This window comes from Strix aluco, chromosome 4, assembly GCF_031877795.1.
Source record: "Strix aluco isolate bStrAlu1 chromosome 4, bStrAlu1.hap1, whole genome shotgun sequence".
NCBI classification, from domain to species: Eukaryota; Metazoa; Chordata; class Aves; order Strigiformes; family Strigidae; genus Strix; species Strix aluco.
This window is the reverse complement of record NC_133934.1, coordinates 82730139-82755850: the sequence shown is the minus strand read 5'-3', so window position 1 is coordinate 82755850 and position 25712 is coordinate 82730139. Positions and strand designations below refer to the sequence as shown.

The window sequence follows — 25712 nt, the reverse complement described above, 5'->3', positions numbered from 1 at the left end:
CTGATCTGAGGTTGTGTTCACATTCCGAGAGAGACTGCATGGTAGTATGACAGACAATTTCTGAAAATTTTTGATCAGATAGCAAATACATGTATACACACAGAGTGCAGCATAAATACCTTTTTGTTATGCTTGCATTAATTTATTTTTTAAAAGCAGATGTTACTAAAGACTTTCTACATAAACATTTAAGAATTCCCAGGTGCTCAAAAGTGGTTCATGATTTTGCTTTTTCATAGACCCAGCAAATTAATGACATTCTCACAAGCAAAACCTACCTTTGCAACACACATACCCCCTCCAAAGTTACTAGAATCTTCAATAATAAAAGCTTACATTAATTTTTAATCAATAAGACATAGTTCTCTCCAAAAAGCTTCTGCTTACTCATTAAGTTGCAGCAAAGATCATATGTTTCCAGTTACACCAAAATGATGTAATTTAAATCCATGCACAGATGATCAAACAAAACTTAGTGAAATAAAAAACTGTTTTAAAAATGGTTGTGCATGTCACACTATAACTTAGTGCACACACGTGTACAAAACTAAAGTCATGTAGTGTCAAGAACCCCACCTCAAGGCACTTATCCGTCTCTGAAACACATCCAGGCTACAATTTCTAATTTTCATCACATGTAAAATGTTGTTTAAAGTACAGCCTAATGATCTTCTCTAGTTCAAATTCACACATTAACAAAGTTGCTTCTGCTATGAAATCAAAACATGAAAACTCAGAAAATAAATCACCAAAAATCCCTTTTACAAAACCTACTACTTAAACAGAATGGGTTGCTAAAAATGAAAAGCAAGGAAATACAGAAAACACTTTTTTTTCCTCTTACAAATCAAGGTTTTATGTTATCAGACTCTCAGGGCAAGGAGGCTGCAATAAGGGGAGCAGACTGGTAGTAATCAATTCCAGTTTGGATGTGACTACAGTTATCATTTTTCTTCCTGAGCTTTTTTTGGTCAATTATGCACAAAGCATAAGTCTGTCAGTTATCATCCATTTTTTCATTAATAGCTGTATTTTTCTAACTATTTTCCATCACAGTAGTTGCTCCTATGGCAAGACATTCAGTAACATTCACTGCTTGAGAGCGATCGCACTATTGCAAATGGAAGACAATTGAATGGGGCAGCCTATATCTGTCCCCTATTTTCTGTCAGGAAAGCATGCAAGTAATTGGCCAACTAGTTTGGTAGCCAACTATTTCAATATTAAAATATATTTGCATCTATGACCAGTCAAAAGTAATACATACAATTTAAGGTGACACATGTTGAAATTTTCTTAGTGCCGTTCCTTCTAAAAAAAAAAAAACCCAACTATAGAAATACAGATGCTTACAGCATTCCAGATTTTATACTGCTAGATGTTATGTATTGGGAGAATAATACCAGTTACATCTCATTATTTCTGGAGAGGTTTGGGGTTGTTTTTTTTTTTTGTTGGTTGGTGGAATTTTTACTTGCTAAGGATATTAAGATTTGCATGCTGTCTGCCTTCCTACTTCTCCCAGAAACGTTTAAACTCATCAGACAATTCCAAGAAGTATTTTTAATAGAAGGCTAGAGTTCATCAAAAATCCAGAGGACAAAACCCCTTGCAAGCATCCTTAAAAAAAAAACAAAAAAACAAAAAGCTGTTTTCAACTGCACTGAGAGCCATAATAGAAAATCCAATATAGGAGGAGAATCCTCTGATATGGCAGGAGAATTTTGATTAGATTTCATTCCTCATTAGACAACAGCAAATCTAGCAATGAGAAAAAGCTACAGAAAAACAAACTTCATCAGTTCTGCTTCTCCTGGATACACTTGTGAATCCTTAAGTTTTTGGTTTGTTTGTTTTCATTAAGGATTTGAAAAGGGCAGAGACAAAGGACAGGAAATTATACATGTATTCTGCTAGTTTAATGAGGTTATCTTTCAACCAAACTTTGTGTGACAGTTCTCTAAAGAAACTGCTGTCTGAATATTCATTTACTAATGTATAAAAAAATACATGTATAGAACACAGCACTTAATGCTTTGGATGACCAAGAAAACTATGCTTGAGAAAATTAAAATTAAGCATCTTCAAGAGTCTCTTCAACTGAAAAGCAGAAAGAATAATTGCTGCAGCATGCTTAGGAGACTGATCCCTCAACCCCTGCCATGCCAAACCCATTATCACTCCAAAGGGGATAATAACTGTCACGCCTAGTCTCAAGCTCGAGTACGTTTGTTAGTGCACTGACTGATACAGAAAACAAGGTCTAGCATAAGAGATGTTTCACACTAAAGTGTGCTAATGAATCAAAGCGACAGGAGAGAGTTTTAACCTTCACAGAGCAAAGGAGTTGTTTGCTAGCTAGTCAAGTAGAGGAAATAAGAGCCTAACAAAAGAGACATTTGTACACGCAAGGAAGTAAAAGCTTCTTTTTTTCAGTTCAGAAATAATAGCTTGACCATCTCCTGTGTAAGGAGGAAACATAATTAGTTTCAGGGTGAAAAAAAGGAATCTGTCTGGACACCTTGGTAGTCTCCAAAGTAGAGGATCGGCCATGACAGTGAACCAAATCACACCTAAAGGATGGTTCCAGTGAACAAATTCCCTCATCAGTAAGCTCTTGGGTTGAGACTCCAAACCACACTCTCCCTAAAGGTGAAAGGCAAGCACAAAGACTGAAATCCAGACTGACAGAAGTTCAGCAGGCTACCGAAAACATTTTGCAGTCTATACTTCTGCTGCACAGATGGCTCAGTACAAAGAAGCAGTGGGTACAGGCACCTTTCACAAGGTTTCAAAGAGCATTAATAGTGTTCCCAGACATTACAATAGCAGTGAACAATACTTATTTTTATTAAATAGAGATTAATGTTCAATGTAGCAATGTACTGAAACTGACATTTCTTTTCATGTACAGAAAGAGGCTATTTTCCAATACCTGCTCTTTTAGCTTTTCACTTATATTGTGTACCTTCCTGTTTTTCTACACAGTTGGGTTTTGTTGGTTTGGGTTTGTTTTTACTATGCTTGTAACCTGGCCTTCAAAAGACTTCAGTTGTATATTTCAGTTTTAGGTAGGTTTACAGTTCTGTATTCCCACATACTAGTCTCCTGTTTAGATATTGTTTTCAGTTCAAGATTCAAAATTTCACTGGGCACAAACAAATCAATTCTGCTACACATGTGCAGTGGACCTGATATATCTGAAAAGCCTGGGAGCAACTATATGTGTAACGTATTAGTTACTTGTGAACACGATGAAATTCAGACCAACACATTCTGAATGCAGCACACACACTGTGGATCTTACGAGTCCCAGAGGCAAACTTTCTGCACATATTTCTGTCCAGGGAATCCTAGGCAAAACATGGCAAGCCTAAACATAAAACTTTCAACTGCTGTGATAGCGAGAGGTACATTCATATCTTTCACATAAAAACAAAAAATACATTTGAAAGCAAGTATAAGAAGAGATTTAGATCTCTTATTCTAGACCTCCTTCTCTTAGAGAAAGATTTTTCAAGCATCTTATTTGCCTGATAAACAAAAACAGTAGAACACACTTCAAACTGGAATATCCTCTGGTATCATTAGTCAAAAAAATAGCAATAAACATTGGGAATAAAACCCTGGTTTACAAAGGTTATAAGATGACCAGGACTTTCTCCACCAGGGTGACAGACAATAGCAATTCTGTGATTCCACAAATTCTAGGCAGTTCTTCCAGTCCTTTATTTTATTTATTCTTACACTCCACATGTCATGGTACCCCACAGACACCCCTCCTTACTTGCTGAAATCAGTGCTGTCCTTTGTACAACTACCTTGTCTTCTTTTCTTGAGTAATTACAGAAGCGGTTTAAAAATTCAACTTTTATTATACAACTATGCAGTCAAATTCTAAATCTGTATCATTCAGTTGGTTTCATTTTTAAATTTTAATTAAAAGATTTCTGCTTTTGGAGTTTTTAAGATTATAATGTTATGGTAAAACTACATTTAAAAAAATAACAAATACAATAAAATACAAGGCCTGAAATGTTTCAGTGTAAGTGTTAGTATATGTGCAAGAAAAATAATGTGCAACCTGAATAAAGAGAAGAAAAGAGTAGCTCTGGAATACAGTTCATGTCATGTGAGGCATAATAGTTTCATTTTAGTGAATGCTGAAAAGCCACAAAGCACTGCAATGACCAATTCAGCAATAACTTTAAAGGCTCCTATAACAGCAACGGAGGAGAAAAGAGATAGATAAAAGGAGCCATTTTTAAGAAATTAATCCCTCTCCTCTTCCCCATAATGGAAGTTATGTTCCCACTTTTTAAAAAAACAACTCTGCTAGGAGCCAGAAATGAAATGAAGTTACAATTACTTAGATATCTTCTGCTAACCAAAACCACACTTTTCCGTCTTCGAGGGATCATTTGTCCCTGAGACAACCGCTCTGCGAAGGCTAGACTGTAAGTTATTGATGTTGTTTATGGAGGTGGGGGAATGATTCCATCTGTCTGTGATGGGCACTGCAGGTTTTTAAAAGAAAACAGTCAATTCCAAACAGTTTACTGATAGAATGCCCTCTGAAAGCTTGACCTGGACAAGCTGAATAGCTACTAGGTAACTGCTACTTACAACTGGGTCTCAGCAACTGATTTGTTCATGATAATCATCTTACACAGATGAACCTTACATTGTGCTTTACATGTGTGTGGGATCTCTATGTTATCTATGCTAATAAAACATTAATCAAGGGCCAAATTTATAGCAGGCACTTTATAAGGAAGGTCAAGACAGGTCAGCCTCACATAATAGGAAACAACTACAGGCTAGATCTTAACACTGTAACTGAACACCCTTGTTACTTTACCTTGGCCCTTGGGATCAAGACTAGTAGCAAAATGCTTTTTCTGCCTCAGAATGGTGTTTTCCTCACCATAAACTGAAATGCAACCATTAAAACGGTCGTTATTTTTATTTATCTTGAGAACATCTACACATTTTAAAAGAAAAATCTCAGATGGCCATTTCCCCTATCCCTACAATGATGAAAAGATATTTATATAGCATTTTAATTTATGTGATATATTATTTTGTTTTTAATCCAGTAGCTGCCCTAATCCTGTAAAATTTATTTTCTATTGGGATTCTTACTAGCTCGAGTTACTCACTAACAGAATTTAGGTTTAGATAAATGGCATTTCTTATAATACTCCTTAGCTAACTCATTAAGACATCTTAAAAAAAAAAACCTTTAGAAAAAGTAAATATTGCTCTTAGCCTGCCTCAACAATCGATTCCTAATGAAGAAAATATTGATGGTTCTGAATAGGCACTACAAGTCAAAGAGCATGGCCTCATCACCGGCTCTGTCATTTTCTATAAGTTCCAGTAATATACATATATAGTTACAGATAGAATATTAAACTAATTGGTAATATTAACAGGTCAGGGCTTTTTTCCTTAAAGGGACTCTCTTCCTTTCTATTTTATGAGATAGATAGAAAATAAATGAGCAAACTGGAATCTAATTTTTGAGACAGAGGCTTATCTTACAATTCCTAGCTATAATGTCTTCCAAATATCAATTCCCTTCCTCAAGAGATTAGCTGAATACAAATTATAGTTTCAACGTTAACCAGTGCACAAGGACAGGTAGAAAGAAAAATCTATGACACACTGATAAGAGAAATATTTAATGAAACTAAAGAGCATTTGGATTCTGCAAAATCCCATATTCAGTATTAGAACTGAACCGAAGAATTAAAGAATGTGAAATCACGCATATAAAACTCAAAAAAAGGACACAAAAAGGGCAGAAGAAAAATTCTTTTAAAAAAGTTTCAAGTCACACCACTTATTGAAGGCTAAGGCAGAGGTGCTGTCAAATATTGTGACTTACCTTCCTTCATTGACAAGCTCAATAAAGGCAAGGCCAGCATTCTTTTGTATAGAGTTCTGCCACTCCTGGGAAAAAAAAAAAACAAGAGAAAAATAGTTGTATAAAAACCAAACTAAGAAAAAACATTTTCAGCTACAGAATCATGCACTTTCTTATCCACTTTAGCAATTTACACCACCATCAGCAAACAGGAATTAATTGTGTGCTAATCAGGAATAAAACATGGCCAGCATGAAGAAACAGAACAGTATCATTTACTCAAAGTCATATTCTGTGGAAGGAAGAAGAAAATATAAAAACATTCCACAAACAATGGCATCATTTTCTCCTGCTATGTTATGCAATAATTCTGAACCTACTCTGGTTCACTGATGCTTTTTACCTTATTGAATCTTGATAATGCTAAAAGAACTGTTTCATGTTAATGTAACATAAATTTCTCTTATAGCTTAAAGTCTGCTTCACATATAAACTGATAACAATCCTCATCTCAGCATCACATCGCCCTCTCTACTCAAAAAATTCTGTTAATGGTCCAAAGATCGCACCATTAACACCCAGTATGTTTCAAAAAATTTCCACACATTTTTAACAGTCTGGATTTTTAACACACTGAAATGATGGCAACAGCAGACACACGTGCACTGCACATTTCTTACAACCAACTGAACCCCGAATTACAGCAAAATTCTACACTTCTTAAACACGTAGGTGGGTTTTGCCTGGCCCCCAGAAGAGACACAATGGAAAGCAACCAAGCCAGATGACCTATCACTGGGGCTTGCTTCCCCCATTTGAAAGCTGAGGAGAAAACAGAATTGGTTAACAAAAACACAAACAAGATTTTTAATCCTAGGCTCAACAGGAACAGGATGACAGAGCTAAAAATTAAGGTAGTAAATGTGTGAACCTTATATTTTTGGGAAAACGCAGAGGCATTTGGATTGAACAGGCCAAATACAACTCTTGGTTTAAACCCAACAACTCTTCTAAACTAATAACAAAAGACTGATTTTGTAGCAGACAGATACTTAAGTTTTATATGCTTTTCCACATCAGCTTCCTTGATTTTTCAGGTTTTGTTGAATGAAATAATCCTAATGATTATTCACATCACTACTTCTATCACTGTGGCTCATTTCAAAAATCTCATTAGTTCCAAAACAGGCAAAAAGTGCAAAACTGCAAATATCCCTTAAACAAGTTTCAGGTTTCTGAATGTAGGAGTTTTTAAAACCCAGTGTCAACAGAGTACAGTTTTTGCTCTTCAGTGTTCCAGAATTACCTCTCAGTCAGTGACACGAAGGTTTGATCAGACGTACACAGAAACCACTAGAACAATGCTGTTTCTTTACAATTTAAATTCTGCCCCCAACCCCTGGAAAAGATTTTCAGATTTCAAATGCAGGGGAGAGATTATAACTCTGGTCTCTCAAGGCTTATCATGTTCCAGGCCTAACGCATTCTTTTATAATTTTTAAATTGCAACAATGGATTACAATTTTCAAGTAGTCAGAATTAAGAGTAAAATAATTGGAATTTGTGATGTATTATCCATCATGAATTATAAATGTATTTAATTACTTTTTATATAACCAGTTTATATGCATTAATAAGCAAGCAACATAAGTGCCAGCTAAGTTTCATTTACATATTATCACATATGGGTTTTGGGGGTTTTCTGTTGTTTTTCTGGTTTTGTTTTTGAGGCTACACCAAGTAGCGTCATTGGTCCTTATTGCTATGCATATCTTACTAATAATTCTCCCACCATAGTTTGCCCAGTTCTCCCCTATTGCCTTCTTATGGCCACCATTATATGACTTCAAGCTAGTCTGTAAACTGTCTGAAACAGCTTTAAAAAGCATTTAGTCTTAAAAAAAGCGCGCTTTTTAGCTGCTAATATTCTAAACAAAATACCATATGCAACTAATCTTCAGAGGTTTTTTAAATGTAATATCAAGTTCTAAATATTTTGCTTCACATGATTATAATTGAAATTATTCTCTGTAGTGTGAAAACTCAAGAAAAGCAAAATAATTTTTTCCGTTTATGACACTGTCCATCTGTTGCTCTGGAGAGAGCTAACTACAATACTTGAAAATTTAATTGGTGAAGATGGAGGTTGCCAAAAGTGAGAAGAACATGCATTTATCATGATACTTTTCAGCTTTTTTCTCTACATCAGACAGCATCAAAGAAGGCGTTAGTCTAAACAATTTCATAAATCACAGCTGAACACACCCTAAAGCTAATTTTAATAGTTGAAAGAAAAGACTAATGGTCATCATCTTTCATGATCCACTCAATATTTCCCCACAGTATATGTTCTCTCTCAAACAATTACACTCAGTATGCATATTGCATTATTATATCAACATCTTAGTTATCCATCTCCCAAAGGTATTAGGGAAAAAACACGTTAAAAGCCTCAAACTCAACCACTAATGCAACTAAATAACTACAAAACACATTTCAGCACTTTGCTAAGGAAGGACTGTAAGGGAAGATCAACAGAGTCAATAATTTCATACCTGTTCTAAGCTGTACTTAATTGACCATCATTTCCTACGGCTATAAATGTTCAGTAACCAAGAGACATAATCTACTTTTAATGCTTTTGGTCACTGTACACTCCACAGCGAAGCAGGAAAAAAAAACCTAGAAGCACTAAACACTATCACAAATAGCTACAGTGAAAAACAGCCATTACGAGGAGACAAAAAAGAAATCACATTTTATTCAAATACTATGTCTGATGTGGAAATTTCCTAGCTTATTATTGTTTCACCTACTTCCTTAATGGAATCTGTAAACACTTCCACGGGTACTCTAGATAAAAATACAAATACTATATCCTTTCCTGAAATGGTGCTTCAAACCTCATCAGAATTATAATTCTGTATGGAACAACACATTACATTTCCTGTAGCTACAGCACAACTCTGCCACAAGCAAAATTATCTCCCAGTCCTCTACAGCACCAGTTTTATATCATCAACAAGTTTCATTAACACATTCTTACTGAGTGCACAAGGATCATTAAATGAAAACATTAAATAGTACTGGTCTTAAACCCCTCCTTTCAGAAACTAATAATCTCCCTCAAGGTTTATATCATGAACTACTGTTGTCCCATGTGAGTCAGGTGGGGGGTTTTTAATCTATTTTACAGTAGGTTTTTTTAATTAATTCTAAGTAATGATCAGTTGTATGAGAGTACTAAATGCTCTCATCAAACTCTCATAAATTACTAAATTTCCTTTGTCTAGGAAATACATTTTGGTCAAAGACCACAACATCCTTTAGACCATAACCAACAATAAGATTAGTCTAGCAAAATGGTCTTCAGTAATTCTGTGTCCCATTTTATTTCATTTCAGTTACATACGCATATGTAGTTACTTCAGTCTTCAAATGCATTGAGAAGTCTTTTATACTACTTGATCCTCCTATTTCCTCTCTTAAAAGCAAGGTATGTCTCTAATCACATGGCATCATCAGATAAGTGGAGAAGTTCTTTAAAAATTACGCACTGAACTTGAATTTTCCAGTGTCAGCTCTGTTGATCAGTATTTTTCTTCCATTTGTTGTTGGCTCCCTACTCATTCTACACATCCTTGTTCAGATCTAATACCTCAGGAGCTTCTCATTTACCCACACAGGCCTGCCCAAAAGCCTTTTCTACAAGCAGCAGGTAGTAGGAGCCAGCTCCAAACCAAAGAAATGCAGGTGGTTCTTTACACAGTGCATTACAGACCAGTGGAATCTATCACCGGAGGATGTTGTGGTGACTAAAAGTTCAATAGGATCAAGAGGAGACTGCACAAGTACACCAAAGGAAAATACATTGGTATTGACTAAATACACAGGAACTACATCCAATTCAGAAAATACCCCGAGCTGAAAATAGCTGGAGAGTGGAAGAGTATCACACGCCCTTGTCCTATTTAATTCTTCATGAGCATCTCTTTGTGTCTATAGTTGGAGACACAACAATAAGCAAGGTGGAGCCTTTATCTAACCCAGTACAGCCATTCCTAAACTCTATCACTCAAACAAATGCCAAGAAAATTTTGTTGATAAACATTCTTGTGGTTTGTAATTTGAAGTGCTTGCCTGTGAGCAATCCCTCCTCACCTGTACACTTCTAGGAAAGAAATGTAGTCCCATTTCAAACAATAACTCAAAACATATATTCTTCAAGCTATATAAAACATTTGCAGGACGAATCCATTAACTGGCCTGATGGCTAAACAATTAAACATGGATCTTTAACAGAACATTTAAAACATTTCCAATAGACAAAACCTGCTCTATTTTCCACTGTAGCAACCTGTGCTGCTACTTTCATTCATATGTACATACGCATGCATACACCTTAATAATTCATTTGTCTCAGAAACTTAGAAAAATATCCTTCCAACAAAGTTAACATATTTCACAATTAAGAATTATAGCTAATGGTTGAAATACACACTCATAAGCAAGCAAAAAAGAGCAAATTCTTTGCTAATCCATCCTTCCCATAAAGCTGGTGGAGTTTTAATAATTTATTTTGGTTATGAAACAAAGGAGAAGGACGACTGTGGTACTGAGAACTGTGAATGGAGCACTAAGGAGCAGGGTGGGAAAATGTGTTAACATATGACTAAGAGACATATTATATCCTAGAGTAAAGGTCAAATCTGCATGAAAAACTTGTTCATAGAGAGATATACTAATCTTTAAGTGCCTAAAGTAAACTATCAAGAACTTTTCAGCAGTGTTTGCACTTGGTGTCAGCACTCTCTCAGCACCACATCCACTACAGGCTTGAATGAACTCAGCAATAAAGAACATATAGGGAAAAGTAGATTATATCTCAGCTGGGTTCTTCATAATTAAAAAAAAAAAAAAAGAGTTAGACTGCATATTAAGCAGAATATCTGCAAACATAAATTACTTTTAAAGAGTCGAAGCATGCTTGAATTATTTTAATCCACAAAGCTCCATTGAAAAAAATTAAAACCAACATGGAATTATGGGAAATCATATCTAGGCACTCTATGCAGCAATTTAATATCAAAATTAGTGCATGCTAAGTAGTGTACAAAAAAGATTTTGCAAGGATGTGACACATTTTAATGTAAGAGTAACATGAAAACACATTTGGAGACAATGTTATTCAGTATCTATACAGTCACACTTGGATGCTCAAATAAAATTTAAAAAATATAAATCAGTAATGGAAGAGCTATCAGAAAATTGATTGAGAGAAAAAGAATTTCAATAATTACATTCACGGTCCTTTCTCTGCTGAAGAACATCACTGTTGCTGAATCCTGACACAGAGAAAAGAGAGAGCTTGCAAAAATATTTACTACTATCCTAAAAATTTAGAACATCTTGTCAGGGGGAAAACTTACCAAACAGGCTTGAATTTTATTGAAATTTAAACAGTGGATACTATTCCACACTAAACAATGGCTTGTCTATGAAAGCTTTAACATGGCATCTACGTAACAAGCCAAGCTATCTTACTAATCAATACAGAGGTTTTGATTTCAAGAAGGGTGATAAAAGTTACTCTAACCCTGGCCAGCTACAAGCTCTCAACAGATGATCATCATTAGGCCTCTATCGGGGTTCCACATACTCAGGCTGTACAAATGTGTCCTATTAGTACATGGTCTGTCTGTTTGGCAACTCCAGTCTTAAGACAAATGGCAGCTGCTGCCCTTCAAGGTCTGAAGTCAAGTCCTCAGGGAATCTAAGAGCCCAACTGGAAAAATCAAGGCCTGTTCATTAGAGACTGCTCCAGGGGAAACTTGCAAGGCTGCCATTAGAACTATATAAAAGAGCTAATTATTTTTATAAGACTTTTAAACTATCAAACACACTCAGTTACAATAAAAAGTATTTACTGCTGGCATTCCATTAAAAAGACATTGCTTTTTGTCAGAAAATCAACTAGTGACAGTACACAACTGAAGCCTTTGTATTAAAAATTTTAATGAGTCTTCTAGGAGAAAGTTGTGTAAAAATTAACTAGATAAGCTAGCTCCTCAAGTGGAGGTATAACACCAAGCACATTGTTGTGGGAAAATATTCCACACGCATATCAAACTAACTAATGAACTATAAATGTGGGCTGAAATTGTGCATGTGTGACTATGTACCCCTGAAAAAGACAAGAAATTCAAGAAACAAGCACGTTCAGTTGCAAAACTGACTGAAAAGAACACCTAACATTCTTGTTTCAAACCTATGCTGTTAAAAGAACAACTGAAAATGCTGCAGTACACTGGTGGCATGTGGCCCAGTCGGTATCAAACACCGAGACTAAGCAGAAAAAACTGAAAACCAAAAGTGTTTCAGTCTTTTTCCTCTGACAAAACACAGAAGCCAAGATTATAATAACGATAGCTACATTCATAAAATATACTCTGTGGAAGAGTTGGAACACTATTCTTTTATTCATAACCACAAAATTGTTTACTATTCTAACCATGAAACAGAATCAAAGTTTCATATACCAAAATACTTTTCCAGCTGCACAGCATGACAACACTGTATTGAATACAAATGGTATAACAGATCACTGCTATAGCATATTTATTACAAATCTTTTAAAAGTGTTATATGAAATTCATTAGTGTTCCTTAATCAATTCTTGGATCAACATGCACATTAGCTTCCGACAGCCTAATTCAAAAAAGCAATTACAACCCTAGTCCTTATGTAAAAGGACGACAGAAAGAAGCTATGTTAAACCAGTTTAAAAGAATGAAAATGTAAAGAAAACAGATTAGGAATGATTTATATCAATGCCTAGTGCTGAAGTTAATTACAACTAACCCAATAAAATAGTGCCTTTATTATTGTACAGCAAGTAATAACCTTAGACGCAGAAAACAGAACTCTTTGCTGACTTTTGCATGCTCAATTCCACAGCACACTACATTAAGAATTAAACAAGTAGTAAATAAGCCATACAGAAACAGCAGTTTTTTAACTAAAAGCAGAAGACTCCCCTGCTGTTTAACCATTTGGGTTATTCCATGTAAACAGAGCTTCCTATAAACTGGTATTATGTTGTTAGTGGCAAATGCCTAAAACTACCTTATAATGAGAGTTTAATTTCAATACTTAAAAGTTTGAGTTCTAGTCACAACCAGTTTTTACACATCTAGAGCTGGAGTAGTTTGCATACTTAAGTACTATGTTGTTCAGTAAAATACTAAAAAGACTGTCAGCTTGTCAGACTATGCCTTTTCTGTTGTATTACTCTCAAAGTGACAACTGTTGTCTTCTCTACAAACTACACAAATCTATCCTATAAGATGCAGTATTATGGAAGATACACTGCATAAAATGTTGCACCACATACAATCTTTAACAATTACATACAGCCAGAAAACCTCAACATAGGTTGCAGTTGTCATAATTTATGGTGATACCAGCTGTTCTTAAAACAGGATTTTAGTAATAAAACTTAAAACACTTGATCCAAAAGTTCATATAAAATTATGAAAATATCACTGTATTAAAAAATGCTATTGGTAATAACTATCATAGCATAAAAGCAGCGTGTCGTCAAAACTCATAAACTTCATTTTTGTTTCTAGTTTCAAAAAAGTATGAACATGTAATTGAAAAACATTTGTTATATGCCTTTTACAGTCATCTAACTCATGACTTGATGAATAAAATTTTGCCCCAAGAGCCAATGTCACATTAAGAAGAAAAAGGTAAGTCTATGTTAAACTCCAGTGCCTCTGCAGTCCCAATACTGCAACAAAGTGTAGAACGGGGAAAAACTGAATGAGTGGATCGCTGATTTCAGGCCCACAGTTTCTGATAGAGGAAGCAATTTGCCTGGGCAGTCTTTCCCTCTCTCTCCCACTAGCTGGCTGTTGCCATGACTCCTCATGAAATGAAATTAGGGGTCAGGTTTGAGTTCATCTAGCAGCAAACCTTTTCCACCACAGTTTCCTCTTCAGGTTCTTTAGCCATCAGCTATTTATGCTGAGATGAAAGACGGTAGCTTCAGGAAGAATCAGAACAGAAATCTTAAACATTAATTGTGAAATCAAAGTACCAAGCAGTTCTGTAAACTTAGTTTCTTCCTTCCAATCGCTGCATAAGTCAAAGGAGATGAGTCAGAAAAACAGAAGTGAAGAAAAAGGGACAACATAAGACTAAGGGGAGACATCCAAATAATCAAGTTGCAGCACCAGCATCATTTTTAGAGAGAAAGGAAACCAAATTGAGGAATAGCAGGAGTACAAGGCAACTGCCTCTTGATTTCAGTGCTTTTTTATCTAACTGTGATTCTAATTTGAGTGTTTGTAAAACCACTGCATGGAAAAAATTGTCTTTCAAGGTAGACTACTAATTATAAGGACAAAAAAACCCCCTCACAGCATAGTTACTGCTGCACAATTGCACTAGTAGTGATAGACTAGTCCTACTGATAGCAACACTCATCATCACCACCACTCAATAGCAGCAACCTTCCTGCTCAATGTCTGATAAACTTTAACCAAATAAATCTAACTAATAAAGAACTCAACAATATACACAGGGAATACTATTTTGAAACTAAAAGCCCCTTTATATTACCCTTTTCCCCACATGCAGCTTAGTTTCAATTTAAACTCTCATAATGAATGTATGCAAACAATGAACAAGATTCCTGCTACCATCGTAGCTTTGAGGGAATGAAGCCAAAGTATGTAAACCAATCCCACCTCTTCACTCAAAAGACAGGATGTCCAAACCTGTCCCTTAGCATTCCCTTGGGCAATCCTATCCTAATGCAGATCTTTTAAGAAAAGATTTAGAGAAAAAGGAAGCTAAACCAAATTTAAAAAGAAAAAAAGGCAGAAAAACTAACGTGTGTCTTCCATTACATGCCACTCGCATACTATGTTCCCTTTCCTCATCCTGCATCTGCTGTCTTAATTTAGACTTAAATATTCTGGGTAACCATTATTCCCCTGTTACATGACACCCAGCAACATAGGGCTCTAGTCTCATCTGTCCCTATATGTTGCTACAATAAATACGATAAACAATAACTTTCTGCTTCTTTCACTCCAAATCATCCCCTGCACTCACCAAGCAAATTTTCCACAAGCAACAATATAACCATTTTTGGTTTAAGTAGAAATAGAAATAAATGTCTTCCTAAATATTCAGAAGGTACTGGAAAATCCAGCTGATTCTTCTGAGTCAGATTTGACTCAGAACTAGGATCTAATGCCTATCAGACATGCACCTCAATGTCATACTGATCATCTGAATTATGAGGTTTTTAACTTAAATGGGCTATCTTAAAATACTTATTGACAGATTAGTGTATCATCAACATCTTTGATGAGACAGATGTTTTCCCAGTTGCAGAGATATGTAAAAAGACACAGATGAGTATAAATAAGACTAAAGGTTAAACAATAAGCTGAACACCACCACTATGCAAAGCTTCTTCTACCAGAACTTTGAGTAAACAGCACTGCTCCCCAAATCATGAGTTTATTAAGCATTTTTGCTTGGAAACAGAGACACATTATCTGGTTTATTAACATAAACAAAAATGTTCACATATCTGTGATTAGCATAAAGTCAGCAACAAGCGTTGTTGCTCACTGAACTTTCCATAATCTCATACCTCTCCTCTCCACTAAACCTCTTTCCATAGTCTCAAATTAAACAGACTAGCTGTAAAACAGCAGGGTGTCAAATTAAAGCACACTTTATTTTCAGAGGTCTCCACACTTCGTGGCTGACTTCCTGTCAGGAAGAGTTCCATTTCAGTGCAGAGCCCCATCAGCAGGGAGCTCACAGAATTAAGTGCCAGTTGATATTACTTTGTTTTGCATTTACCACCCATGAGAATATTGTTCAAAGATCTAGTTATAAAGTCAGCATGGTATCATCCTTCTGACTAGACTGCCAAACCACAGGGTGTGCTCTCACTGCACAAAACTCACCTTAAATGGTGGTGTTTTTTTAAGTCCTAGTGTGCTGGTGAAGCAACAGGATGCCTTTTTTCTTCAGAAAAGTCTTGCTTCTGTAGCTAAATTATGTTCCCTTAGTTCTGAACATCTGCAGCAGTGTACATTCATGGAAATTAAGCTGTCCTGTTCCCCTATCACACCCCCAAGATTCACATTTACATTAGACAATCCACTCTCCCCTCTAAACATAAAAATACATTAATCATTCAAACTCTGAGCAACACAGTTTTAAAGGGTAATATTTTTAGCTGTAGCAGACGTGTTTTCCATTAAACTCACCCCAACACCATGTCCCGGATTCCTGACCAAATTCAAGTCATTTTCATTGCATAAGAGAATTTTTCTTCCTAAGAGCCTATAATATCCAAAAAGCCTATAGAACAACCACTAAAGATTGTGTTAAAAAAAGAAAATCAGGGAGGAAAAATCCTCATTTTCCTCCCAGAACTTTACTATAGGCAAGAAACATGTTTTAGTAAGGTGGCCTTAGGAAAGTTCGTCTCTCCACTCCAGTGTGGTAAACTATTTCTAAGAAATTTTGTGGGTTTTAATCTTATCTTTTATACGTTCTTCTCTCTGAAGTCCGCAAGTCATGCTGACTTCTTCAAGTGTACTGTTCCAAGAAACAATGCTTCACATCAGTCCACAGCAGAACATCATGACTTTACTACACCTATCCACTTGTACCTCTCTACACACTTAGTCTAACATATAGCACCCATCCCAATTTCTTTATGTATAGATGAATTTTTAAATTTTTGTTCAAAACCACAGAGTTCACAATTACTTTCCAGAGAACAGCTGTGTAGTATAAACCAAAAAACACTGGTTCTTTCACACTACTTTTCTCAGTTTGCAGCTGCAGCTGGTATAGCCTGCTTTTGTTGAACACTTCAAAAACACAGTGACGGCTGCTAATTATAGAGGGCATCTTCCAGTGGGCCAAAAGTAGGCCTAGATAAAACAAGCTTTAGTTACAAAGAAATTTCTATCACTTTGATGATTACATATATCTAATATGCAGCAACATCAATCCCATTTAACAAGAGTATAACATATCAGATATTATTCTGTTTTCTCATACTAAATGTAACACATCATAGTTTTCACTCGTCTCAAAATCATACATTTCATCTTGAAACTGGGGAGTGAACAAACCTTTAAAATATCCTCCTAGACTAAGAATTATGGAAAGATATAAGAAGATAAAGCCAAAGTACTAGCTCACACATTTTAACTACTGTGACCACTACCTGTCAGGATATAACTATAAAGCGCTTATTGCATCATTAAGTCAAGAAAAGGTCACTTAGTAATCATGCAGTATTGGCAAATCATTCCCAAAACGTTCCAACTTATTTTCACACTTAAGACGAAAGCAAAGTTTAAGTTATAAACTTCTTTGGTTTTTACTACTAAGCAAATTTTCAATATACATTCACTTCATAGAATACTGTTTCTTGAATGAGTCTATCAGAGTTTATTTTTTAAAAATTTAGCCAGTGATGGACACAGATGTTTTAAACTCTCTATCTGTAGGCCATACTAATAGTAAACAAAGCACATTATTCCTGAAGCCAATAACTACACGTAAGAGGAAAGACAGAGTTCAAACATATGCTAAGCGCAACAAAGTAAAGAGGGACCTGAGAAGTGTGAACCTCTAGTGATTATTACGAACAATAATAGGAGTTTCTTTCAAACTCCGACTTAAACGTGTTAGAGTGCTCTCCAAGCAATTCCATGGAATTCAACAGGTTAAATATCGCAGGCAATTATAGGCAATTAAACTTTCAAACAATTCAGAAAGCAACAGGAAATCAAAGTGGGAGAGAAGTTCTAACAGACAAATTTTATGTTAACCTTGATTTTCACACAGAATATATTACAGTAATCTAGTTCTGAAGAGACAAAATCTACATACTGCTAAGTCAAACAAAAAAAATATACACAGCTAATTTAAAATCTAATTTCAACATACTGCAGTTCAAAGGAAAGGTTTTCCCAGCTGTTCCCATTTATTCCAATCTTATCAGAATTGCACTTCAGTTATCTACCAAACTGATCTCCAGTTTCAAACACTTAGAATGTATAACATAGTTCAGTGAAGCAAGCAACAAAATACCCGTAGCACAAGTAATCCATTTGTAATTATTCTAAGTACTCTGCTCAGTGACATATACCAAGCATGAAAGTTGTCAATATATGTTTTTGGCACCCAAAGTGAGATCCTCAGAGCTGGAGGAAAAACACCCACTCAGGAAGGAAAGAAGCTACACTATATGTAAAAAAACCCCAGATCTATCAAGTGTAATGGAGAATCCAAGTGATCTAGACAACAGATTCGATAATTTAACCTTCTGGTTTGTTAGAAGGAAATTTACTGACAAGATGGTATCTAAAATCCAAGCACTGTAGGACTGCATTGAGCGAGTCTGGAATCCACAGCCAGTGCCCTCCCACATCTTCCAGGCCTTTCACTCAACTTCTCCAGAGTTAATCCTAGTGACCAACCCCTAGCCAAACAGCTCCTTGTGTTGATATCAAGTGACTTGCAATGCAGGAGAATGCATAAGCCCTAAATTTTACCCCCAAGACCTTACAGAAAAGAACTGATGTCTTCATACACCACAACAGAAAAAGGAACTGCAATTGAGGACAACAAAGATGAATCACAATGTTGCTTTTACAGATTAAGCTGACTCTATTTCTTCCAAATAAAGAAAGGGAAAAATCTCCCTCCTTTACTGGATGCAGAGGGAAACATGGTAATTAAGGATGAGGAAAAGTCTGAGGTGCTCAACGCCTACTTTGCCTCAATCTTCAGCAGTGGAACTGGCTGTTCCCTGGACACCCAGCCTCATGAGCTGGGAGATGGGGAGGGGAAGCAGAATGAGGTCAGCACAATTAAAGAGGAAGTGGTCAGAGACCTGCTACACCACTTGGATGCACACAAGTCTGTGGGACCGGATGGGTTACACCCAAGGGTGCTGAAAGAGCTGGCAGATGTGCTCGTCAAGCCGCTTTCCATGATCTACCTGAAGTCATGGCTAACTGGGGAGGTCCCATTGGACTGGAAAGTGGCAAATGTGACACCCATCTACGAGGAAGGCAGGAAGGAGGATCCAAGAAACTAGACCTGTCAGTCTGACCTCGGTGCCAGGGAAGGTCATGGAGCAGGTCATCTCGGGTGCCATTAAAAGTCATATAATAGACAACCAGGGGATCAGGCCCAGTCAGCATGGGTTTATGAAAGGCAGGTCCTGCTTGACAAACCTGATTTCCTTCTACAACAGGGCAACCCGCTTATTGGATGAGGGAAAGGCTGTGGATGTTGTTTACCTTGACTTCAGTAAGGCCTTTGACACCGTTTCCCACAGCATTCTCCTGGCAAAACTGGCTGCTCGAGGCTTGGATGGGCACACGCTTTGCTGGGTAAAAAACTGGCTGGATGGCCGGGCCCAGAGAGTTGTGGTGAGTGGAGTTAAATCCAGTTGGCGGCCGGTCACAAGTGGTGCCCCCCAGGGCTCGGTTGTGGGGCCACTCCTGTTTAACATCTTTATTGATGATCTAGACGAGGGGATCGAGTGCACCCTCAGTAAGTTTGCAGATGACACCCAGTTGGGTGGGAGTGTTGATCGGCTCGAGGGTAGGGAGGCTCTGCAGAGAGACCTGGACAGGCTGGAGCAATGGGCTGAGGCCAACTGGAGGAGTTTCAATAAGGCCAAATGCCGGGTGCTGCACTTGGGCCACAACAACCCCCAGCAGCGCTACAGGCTTGGGGAGGAGTGGCTGGAGAGCTGCCAATCAGAGAGGGACCTGGGGGTGTTGATTGACAGCCGGATGAACATGAGCCAGCAGTGTGCCCAGGTGGCCAAGAAGGCCAATGGCATCCTGGCTTGTATCAGCAATAGTGAGGCCAGCAGGGAGAGGGAAGTGATCTTGCCCCTGTACTCGGCACTGGTGAGGCCACCCCTCGATGACTGTGTTCAGTTTTGGGCCCCTCACTACAAAAAGGACATTGAATGATTCGAGCGTGTCCAGAGAAGGGCAACAAAGCTGGTGCAGGGTCTGGAGCACAGGTCTGATGGGGAGCGGCTGAGGGAACTGGGGGGGTTTAGTCTGGAGAAGAGGAGGCTGAGGGGAGACCTCATCACCCTCTACACCTACCTGAAAGGAGGTTGCAGAGAACTGGGGACGAGTCTCTTTAACCAAGTAGTAAGCAACAGGACAAGACGTAATGGCCTCAAATTGCACCAGGGAAGGTTTAGACTGGATATTAGGAAGCATTTCTTTACAGAATGGGTAGTTAGGCATTGGAATGGGCTGCCCAGGGAGGTGGTGGAGTCCCCATCCCTGGAGGTGTTTAAGAGTGGGGTTGAGATAACGCTTAGGGACATGGTGTAGTTGGGAACTGTCCATGTTAGGTTAATGGTTGGACTGGATGATCTTCAAGGTCTTTTCCAACCTAGACGATTCTGTGTTTCTGTGAAAACTGGACTCTTCCACATGCCTGGTAGAAGACTTTAAGCTTCTGGACTACTAGCTACTTTGGGTGGATACACTGAAATTTTTCCTCTGACAGACTATTCTACTTAGTGATAATAACAACTATTACCTGAAACATTAATTGAAACATAAATCTCTTGATAGCATGGCCCTTGGCTACTGTAAGACCTACCTTCCCCTCTCTCTAGATTTGACCACAGCTTCCATCTAAGTCATTGTAGATGAAAATAAACATAACATAACAAGAGTTTTTGAAAAGGAAATCGTTTATAATGTAAAATCGCTCCACTGAAAATATCCTGAAGTAGCACTGTACATAAAGCTCAACAGACACTTCCCAATTACTTCCCATGAAATAGCATCTTAAAGAAGAATAGCAGAATAACGTGCTTTGGCAATTCCCTGTTTTCAAATGTTAAGATTTACACAGTTTTATTAATATGCCTAGGTCCACTTGGTAAGAAACAGACCTGAGGCAGCTTCAGAAACTAAATAATCTGTAACAGAGTAAAATGATCATGAATGCTCTCATTTCCTTCCACAGCCACCTCATCTCTACAAAAAGCTAGGCTGGTAGATAATCTTCCAATCTTCAAATTCTTCCAAAGAGCACAAGCAAAACAAAAAAGTACACCATGAAGCCTCTGACCCACCTGCAGGTGAAGTATTTTTCTGTACCATCATACTAAACTAGAAGCACTGAATACTTCATAACACTGCAAAGAAAGTTAGCAATACAAGGCAAACACGTGTGGGCATGATTCATGCAACATCTTCCCCTGAACTTAACAATTTACACTTTAAGAAGCCCTTTTTTCTATTTTTATTTGTTAAGACCGAAATCATATTCATTTACCTAATAAAGTTACTTTTCTAACCAGTTTATCACAAAAGCAATGCATGACTGAAGTGGGGTTTTTTAACTCAAATACAGCTACATTCATCTTCGGTAAAAACAAAGATCCTACTGGCCGAAGTCCACACTGAAAAAAGAAAAACTTCCAACTCTTGATATCTTCTAAATGGCTTTTAAAAGGAAATGAGAACATGCATTAAAATTGATGGAAAGTCTTTTAGCAAAATCTACCCTCTGTCCCAAAACATACACATTTTTTAGATGATGGATCTAGAAGATCATTAGATCCTTTTTAAACTTATTTTCAGCTGTTAGAATTCAAAAGTGATTAGATGGAAAAATATTATCTTGCTTAAAATGTCATCATCAAACACTTGGGGCACATAAAAAGTATTCAGACAGCATTTATTCTCTTCATATCTAAACCAGGATGTTGTTAGAGTTTCGGTGCTTCTGTTGAGTTCAGCTGCCAAGGTATCATAGGGATGTCGCTCTTTAGATAGCCTATACTCGATTCAATTAAACCTTCATAGCAATCACTAGAGTTATCCATCACATCAAACTGCACTTAAATTAGGAACCAGTGCAGATCACAGAGCATCAGTATAATGTGTTCTCTCTGCAAGTAACAAACACTGAAAACCAGCTATCTTCTACATCAACTAAAATCACCAAGTAATTGGAAGGCTTACCACATTTTAGAACACACCACAGAAATCCATTCCTGAGGTAATGAATTTGGATCATTGATACAAAGCTTTTTTCTGAGCACAGGATACCCGGAAAAGCCTAAAGATCTTATTGCACTTTACAAATATTTAAGTACTGGGGTGGAGGGCGGGGGAAGCGGTGTATGCAAAAAATCTGCTGAAAAAACCAAAATCTTAGCTACCATCCTATTGCTCTTCCTCAGGAGAAATACACTGTCATATTGTTTGTACAGGTGCATGACTGCATGGCACATGTTGATATTGTTTAAATAATTAAGATTCCTTATCAGAGTAAGAGATGTGATGCAACTAAGACACTGCCCATGCAAAAGACGAATACTGACTTCTTTATGAGCAACAGAATCCGTTGGCAAAGTGATTTAATAGCATATGAAAGAAAGATCATGCTAAAGAAAAACCTTTTGCAAACATTTCATCATTTAACCAGTAATTGGTTTGGTGAGTTGAGTTAGACAAGAAGAAAAGAAAGCTGAAGACCTATAAGTTTGCCTACACAGGCAGTAAAACCAACTTCCACAGTGTAATTTTTTCTCCTTTAATACTACTAATCAACCTCTGTTGTATTTTTAAGATGTACATACACTGCCTTGGATTACGCTTTTCTGTCCAAAAAGTAACTCCCAAAACTATCAGCACAGTGCATGACATATTCAACCATAACCATATTTCATTGGGCCATAAGAGCAGCTGCTATCACTGCACACAAAAAAAATCTGGACTATCAGAGTCTATGCTTCCCTCTTCCATCTCCCCCTGAAAGATATACTTTATCAAGGTCCAATACAAATCTAATAGCTACAGCTATGGAGTTACATTGCAATATATCATATTAATATTTCTAGAAGATAAAATACCTAGAGATTAAATGTATTAAAACATTGGTCTTGGTTTTATATAGGCCACCAGCTATCAAGAATGTGCATTTAATCCCTTTGCAACAACAGGGGGGCAGAGGGAGGAGGAACCAAGATGTTTCTTATACCCTGAACCATCAAGCAGGGTGTATGTGAGGGTAGCGGTGGCGGAGGGGTCATAGAAGTTGCTGCAGTATTCATTAATTTTTAACTGCAAACTTTTAAAAAGGTGGGGTGGCATTCCACCAATTTTTGAAAATTATACAAGAGCTGAACAGTGTTTGAGTCAGTCAGCATAAGTTTATTGTATGGTCTAGAAAATTTAGATTCAGTAGAAAAAAGCTCTTAAGTCAAAGACGGATCTGACAAGAACCACCTAATTAGTTCTCTTACACATATTCCACTGACAATTCAGTTGATTTACTACAGAAAGACGCATTTTTCAAGTGCTGCAAATTCTGTAAATTCAAAGGCATCAAGGAAAATTATGGAACTTATTTCACCTATTTTTGTACCTTTTCACCTTGGGGCTACAATAATAGGACAAATGCTTCGTGTAGGTGAGCAACAGATAAACGTTTTTAATACCTTCATGAGAGAGTAGGGAAGATCACAGTTCTTCCTACTTAGTCATGTATTTCAAGCAAACATGTGACAAATGAAAGGAATCACAGTTGCGTATCTGCTTTGTGGATAAACGTGCACTCAATTCATACGCGTTCCTCTGCGTTTCAGGCACAGAGTGAGAGTCCTTTCAGATGAAAACACTTTATTCAGGGGTGATATCACAGTTTCCCCACGCAGAAGCCTTGTCTCACAATAGCACCTCTAACATCCTGACGTCACTCATTTAAAAGGGATAATAGACACCGGACTTCTCTCTTTTGGCTGGTTTAATTACCCCGACAGGATGCCAGGCCAGACTAGATGGTGCTTCTAGGTTCACTGTACTGTATGCATTTCTGATAAATGGGAAAAGAATAGATGACCTGGCAGAAGGCTCAGACAATAACATGTGATTTACAGGACATGAATGCAGCTACTATAAGATTTATCTGACAGCCCTCTCCGATAGTGGACTGTTGAGTATCCGATGGAATGATTTCTAGTCTGGAAAGTCTGCTACTGAGTAGCCATACACATTATTTATTTATTAGATGTTTTGGGTTGAAACCATTTTTAAATGATGCACTTCACAATGCTCAGCCATAAATTCAGTTTTAAACCCTAGAAGGGAGGTAGTGTTATTGGAATGTGTGTCAGACTGAATTAGGATGAGCAACACAACGCTTTTATAAAGTGGCCTTGAATGCAACGTCGATTCTTTCAAAAATGATATTAATGTCAAATAAGCAGGAACACTTTGCAGTAATATTAAATGAAGGATTTCTTTATGTTTTGATAGATTTATATAAATGTAAGTATACACACAGAGACACGTCTCAAAATGTAGCATGTCTATCAAAAAACACAACTGTTTTTGTCCTAGAAAAATCTTTTTGTCTGTATCTCAAACCACCTGTTTCTCTTTTTACCTTGTGTTAAACATAAAACAATATCTCAACAAATAAACACAAAAGCAATGGTCTTTTATCACATGCCTAAATATATGAACTTTAAACAAGAGAAGAAATTAACCAGGTGTCACAAATAGTTTCATGGAATAGTATCTTTTGAATTGTTTTAAAATCACTACACCTGGGAAAGAGCTTTATTTTCACAATTTTATGAAAAAAAATACTTGAGATACTATTATTCCATTTTGCACTTCTGAGAAAGAAAAAACATATTCCAGCCACAAATCTAACTAAACATCAGAAGAATTTCAAATGTTTCAGAAAAACAATCCAAGTGCTTATACCACATCTACAATGTTTAAAACAAATTTTCAGAAAGAGGTTAGCATTAAAAACACCAGAGATATTAATCAGAGCAATTCTTCAATTTCATAAAATGATGGCTGACAAATTTGTGAAGTTTTAAATCAAATTTGCAGATACTTACTTTGTAGCTATGCCACATTATTTATGTGATTAAAAACTAGTTTTTGACCTGATCTTTTGATCTTTGGCACTTCATCCTCTCCATCTCCTCTTAAAAATTAATTAAAATTTTAGCAAAAGGATATCACTTCCCACCCTATCTTGGGCCAAAAGAAAAAAAAAAGAAAATAGAAAAAAAAAAGAAAAAAAAAAATCAATCAAGCTCAACCTCATCTCCTCCCAGTATCTGCAAAATGTCGGCTTGAAATTCAATTTCATATCTCTCAAGCTTTCATGTAGCAAAAGACAGTTCACTTCTTAACAAAATAAATCACTTCTGTGATTGCCATGCTGACCTCTTTGAATTAGGAAAATTCAAAGTGAAAAATGTAATTATCACCCCAGAACAATCTGTATACATCTGGAGCTAATTTTAGATTCATTTCTCACATCATTTTTCATATTCTGCCAAAAATTACAGCTGCTATGTAACTTTAAAAAGACTTTGAGGCCTTTGTGACTTTATGGGCTTATTTCTCCTATTTCACAAAGAACAGCCCCAGTCTCTGCAACTAGCACTGCAAAGCAGTCACGATATCCTCAATTTGATTAGATTAGCATTAAGTGGCATTGTGACACATATGACAAATAGATGCATTAGAGCACGTCATTTATTCCTTATCCTTTCCACTTCCCAAAACGAAACAAGTGACGTACAGTACAGAGCACAACAAGATTTTAAAAAAAGATTAGATTACCCTACCAAAAAAGAAGGAAAGGTCAACCACTAATTATTGATACAAGCAGCATGGATGCGGAAAACTAATTTTTAAAATGGTAATAACAAACTGTCAGGTGCACGTTTAATTCTCAGATTAGTTTT

The 25712-nt window shown here is 36.8% G+C and overlaps 1 protein-coding gene across 1 annotated transcript in view; it reads right to left on the bottom strand.

Annotated features, from left to right (window-relative positions):
* LRBA (LPS responsive beige-like anchor protein) overlaps positions 1-25712 on the bottom strand; it is a 424995-nt gene that overhangs the window by 280258 nt on the left and 119025 nt on the right. The window contains exon 36 of the mRNA XM_074821286.1: positions 5894-5958. Within this exon, the coding sequence (XP_074677387.1) occupies positions 5894-5958 (65 nt within the window). The remainder of the gene's footprint in view (positions 1-5893; positions 5959-25712) is intronic.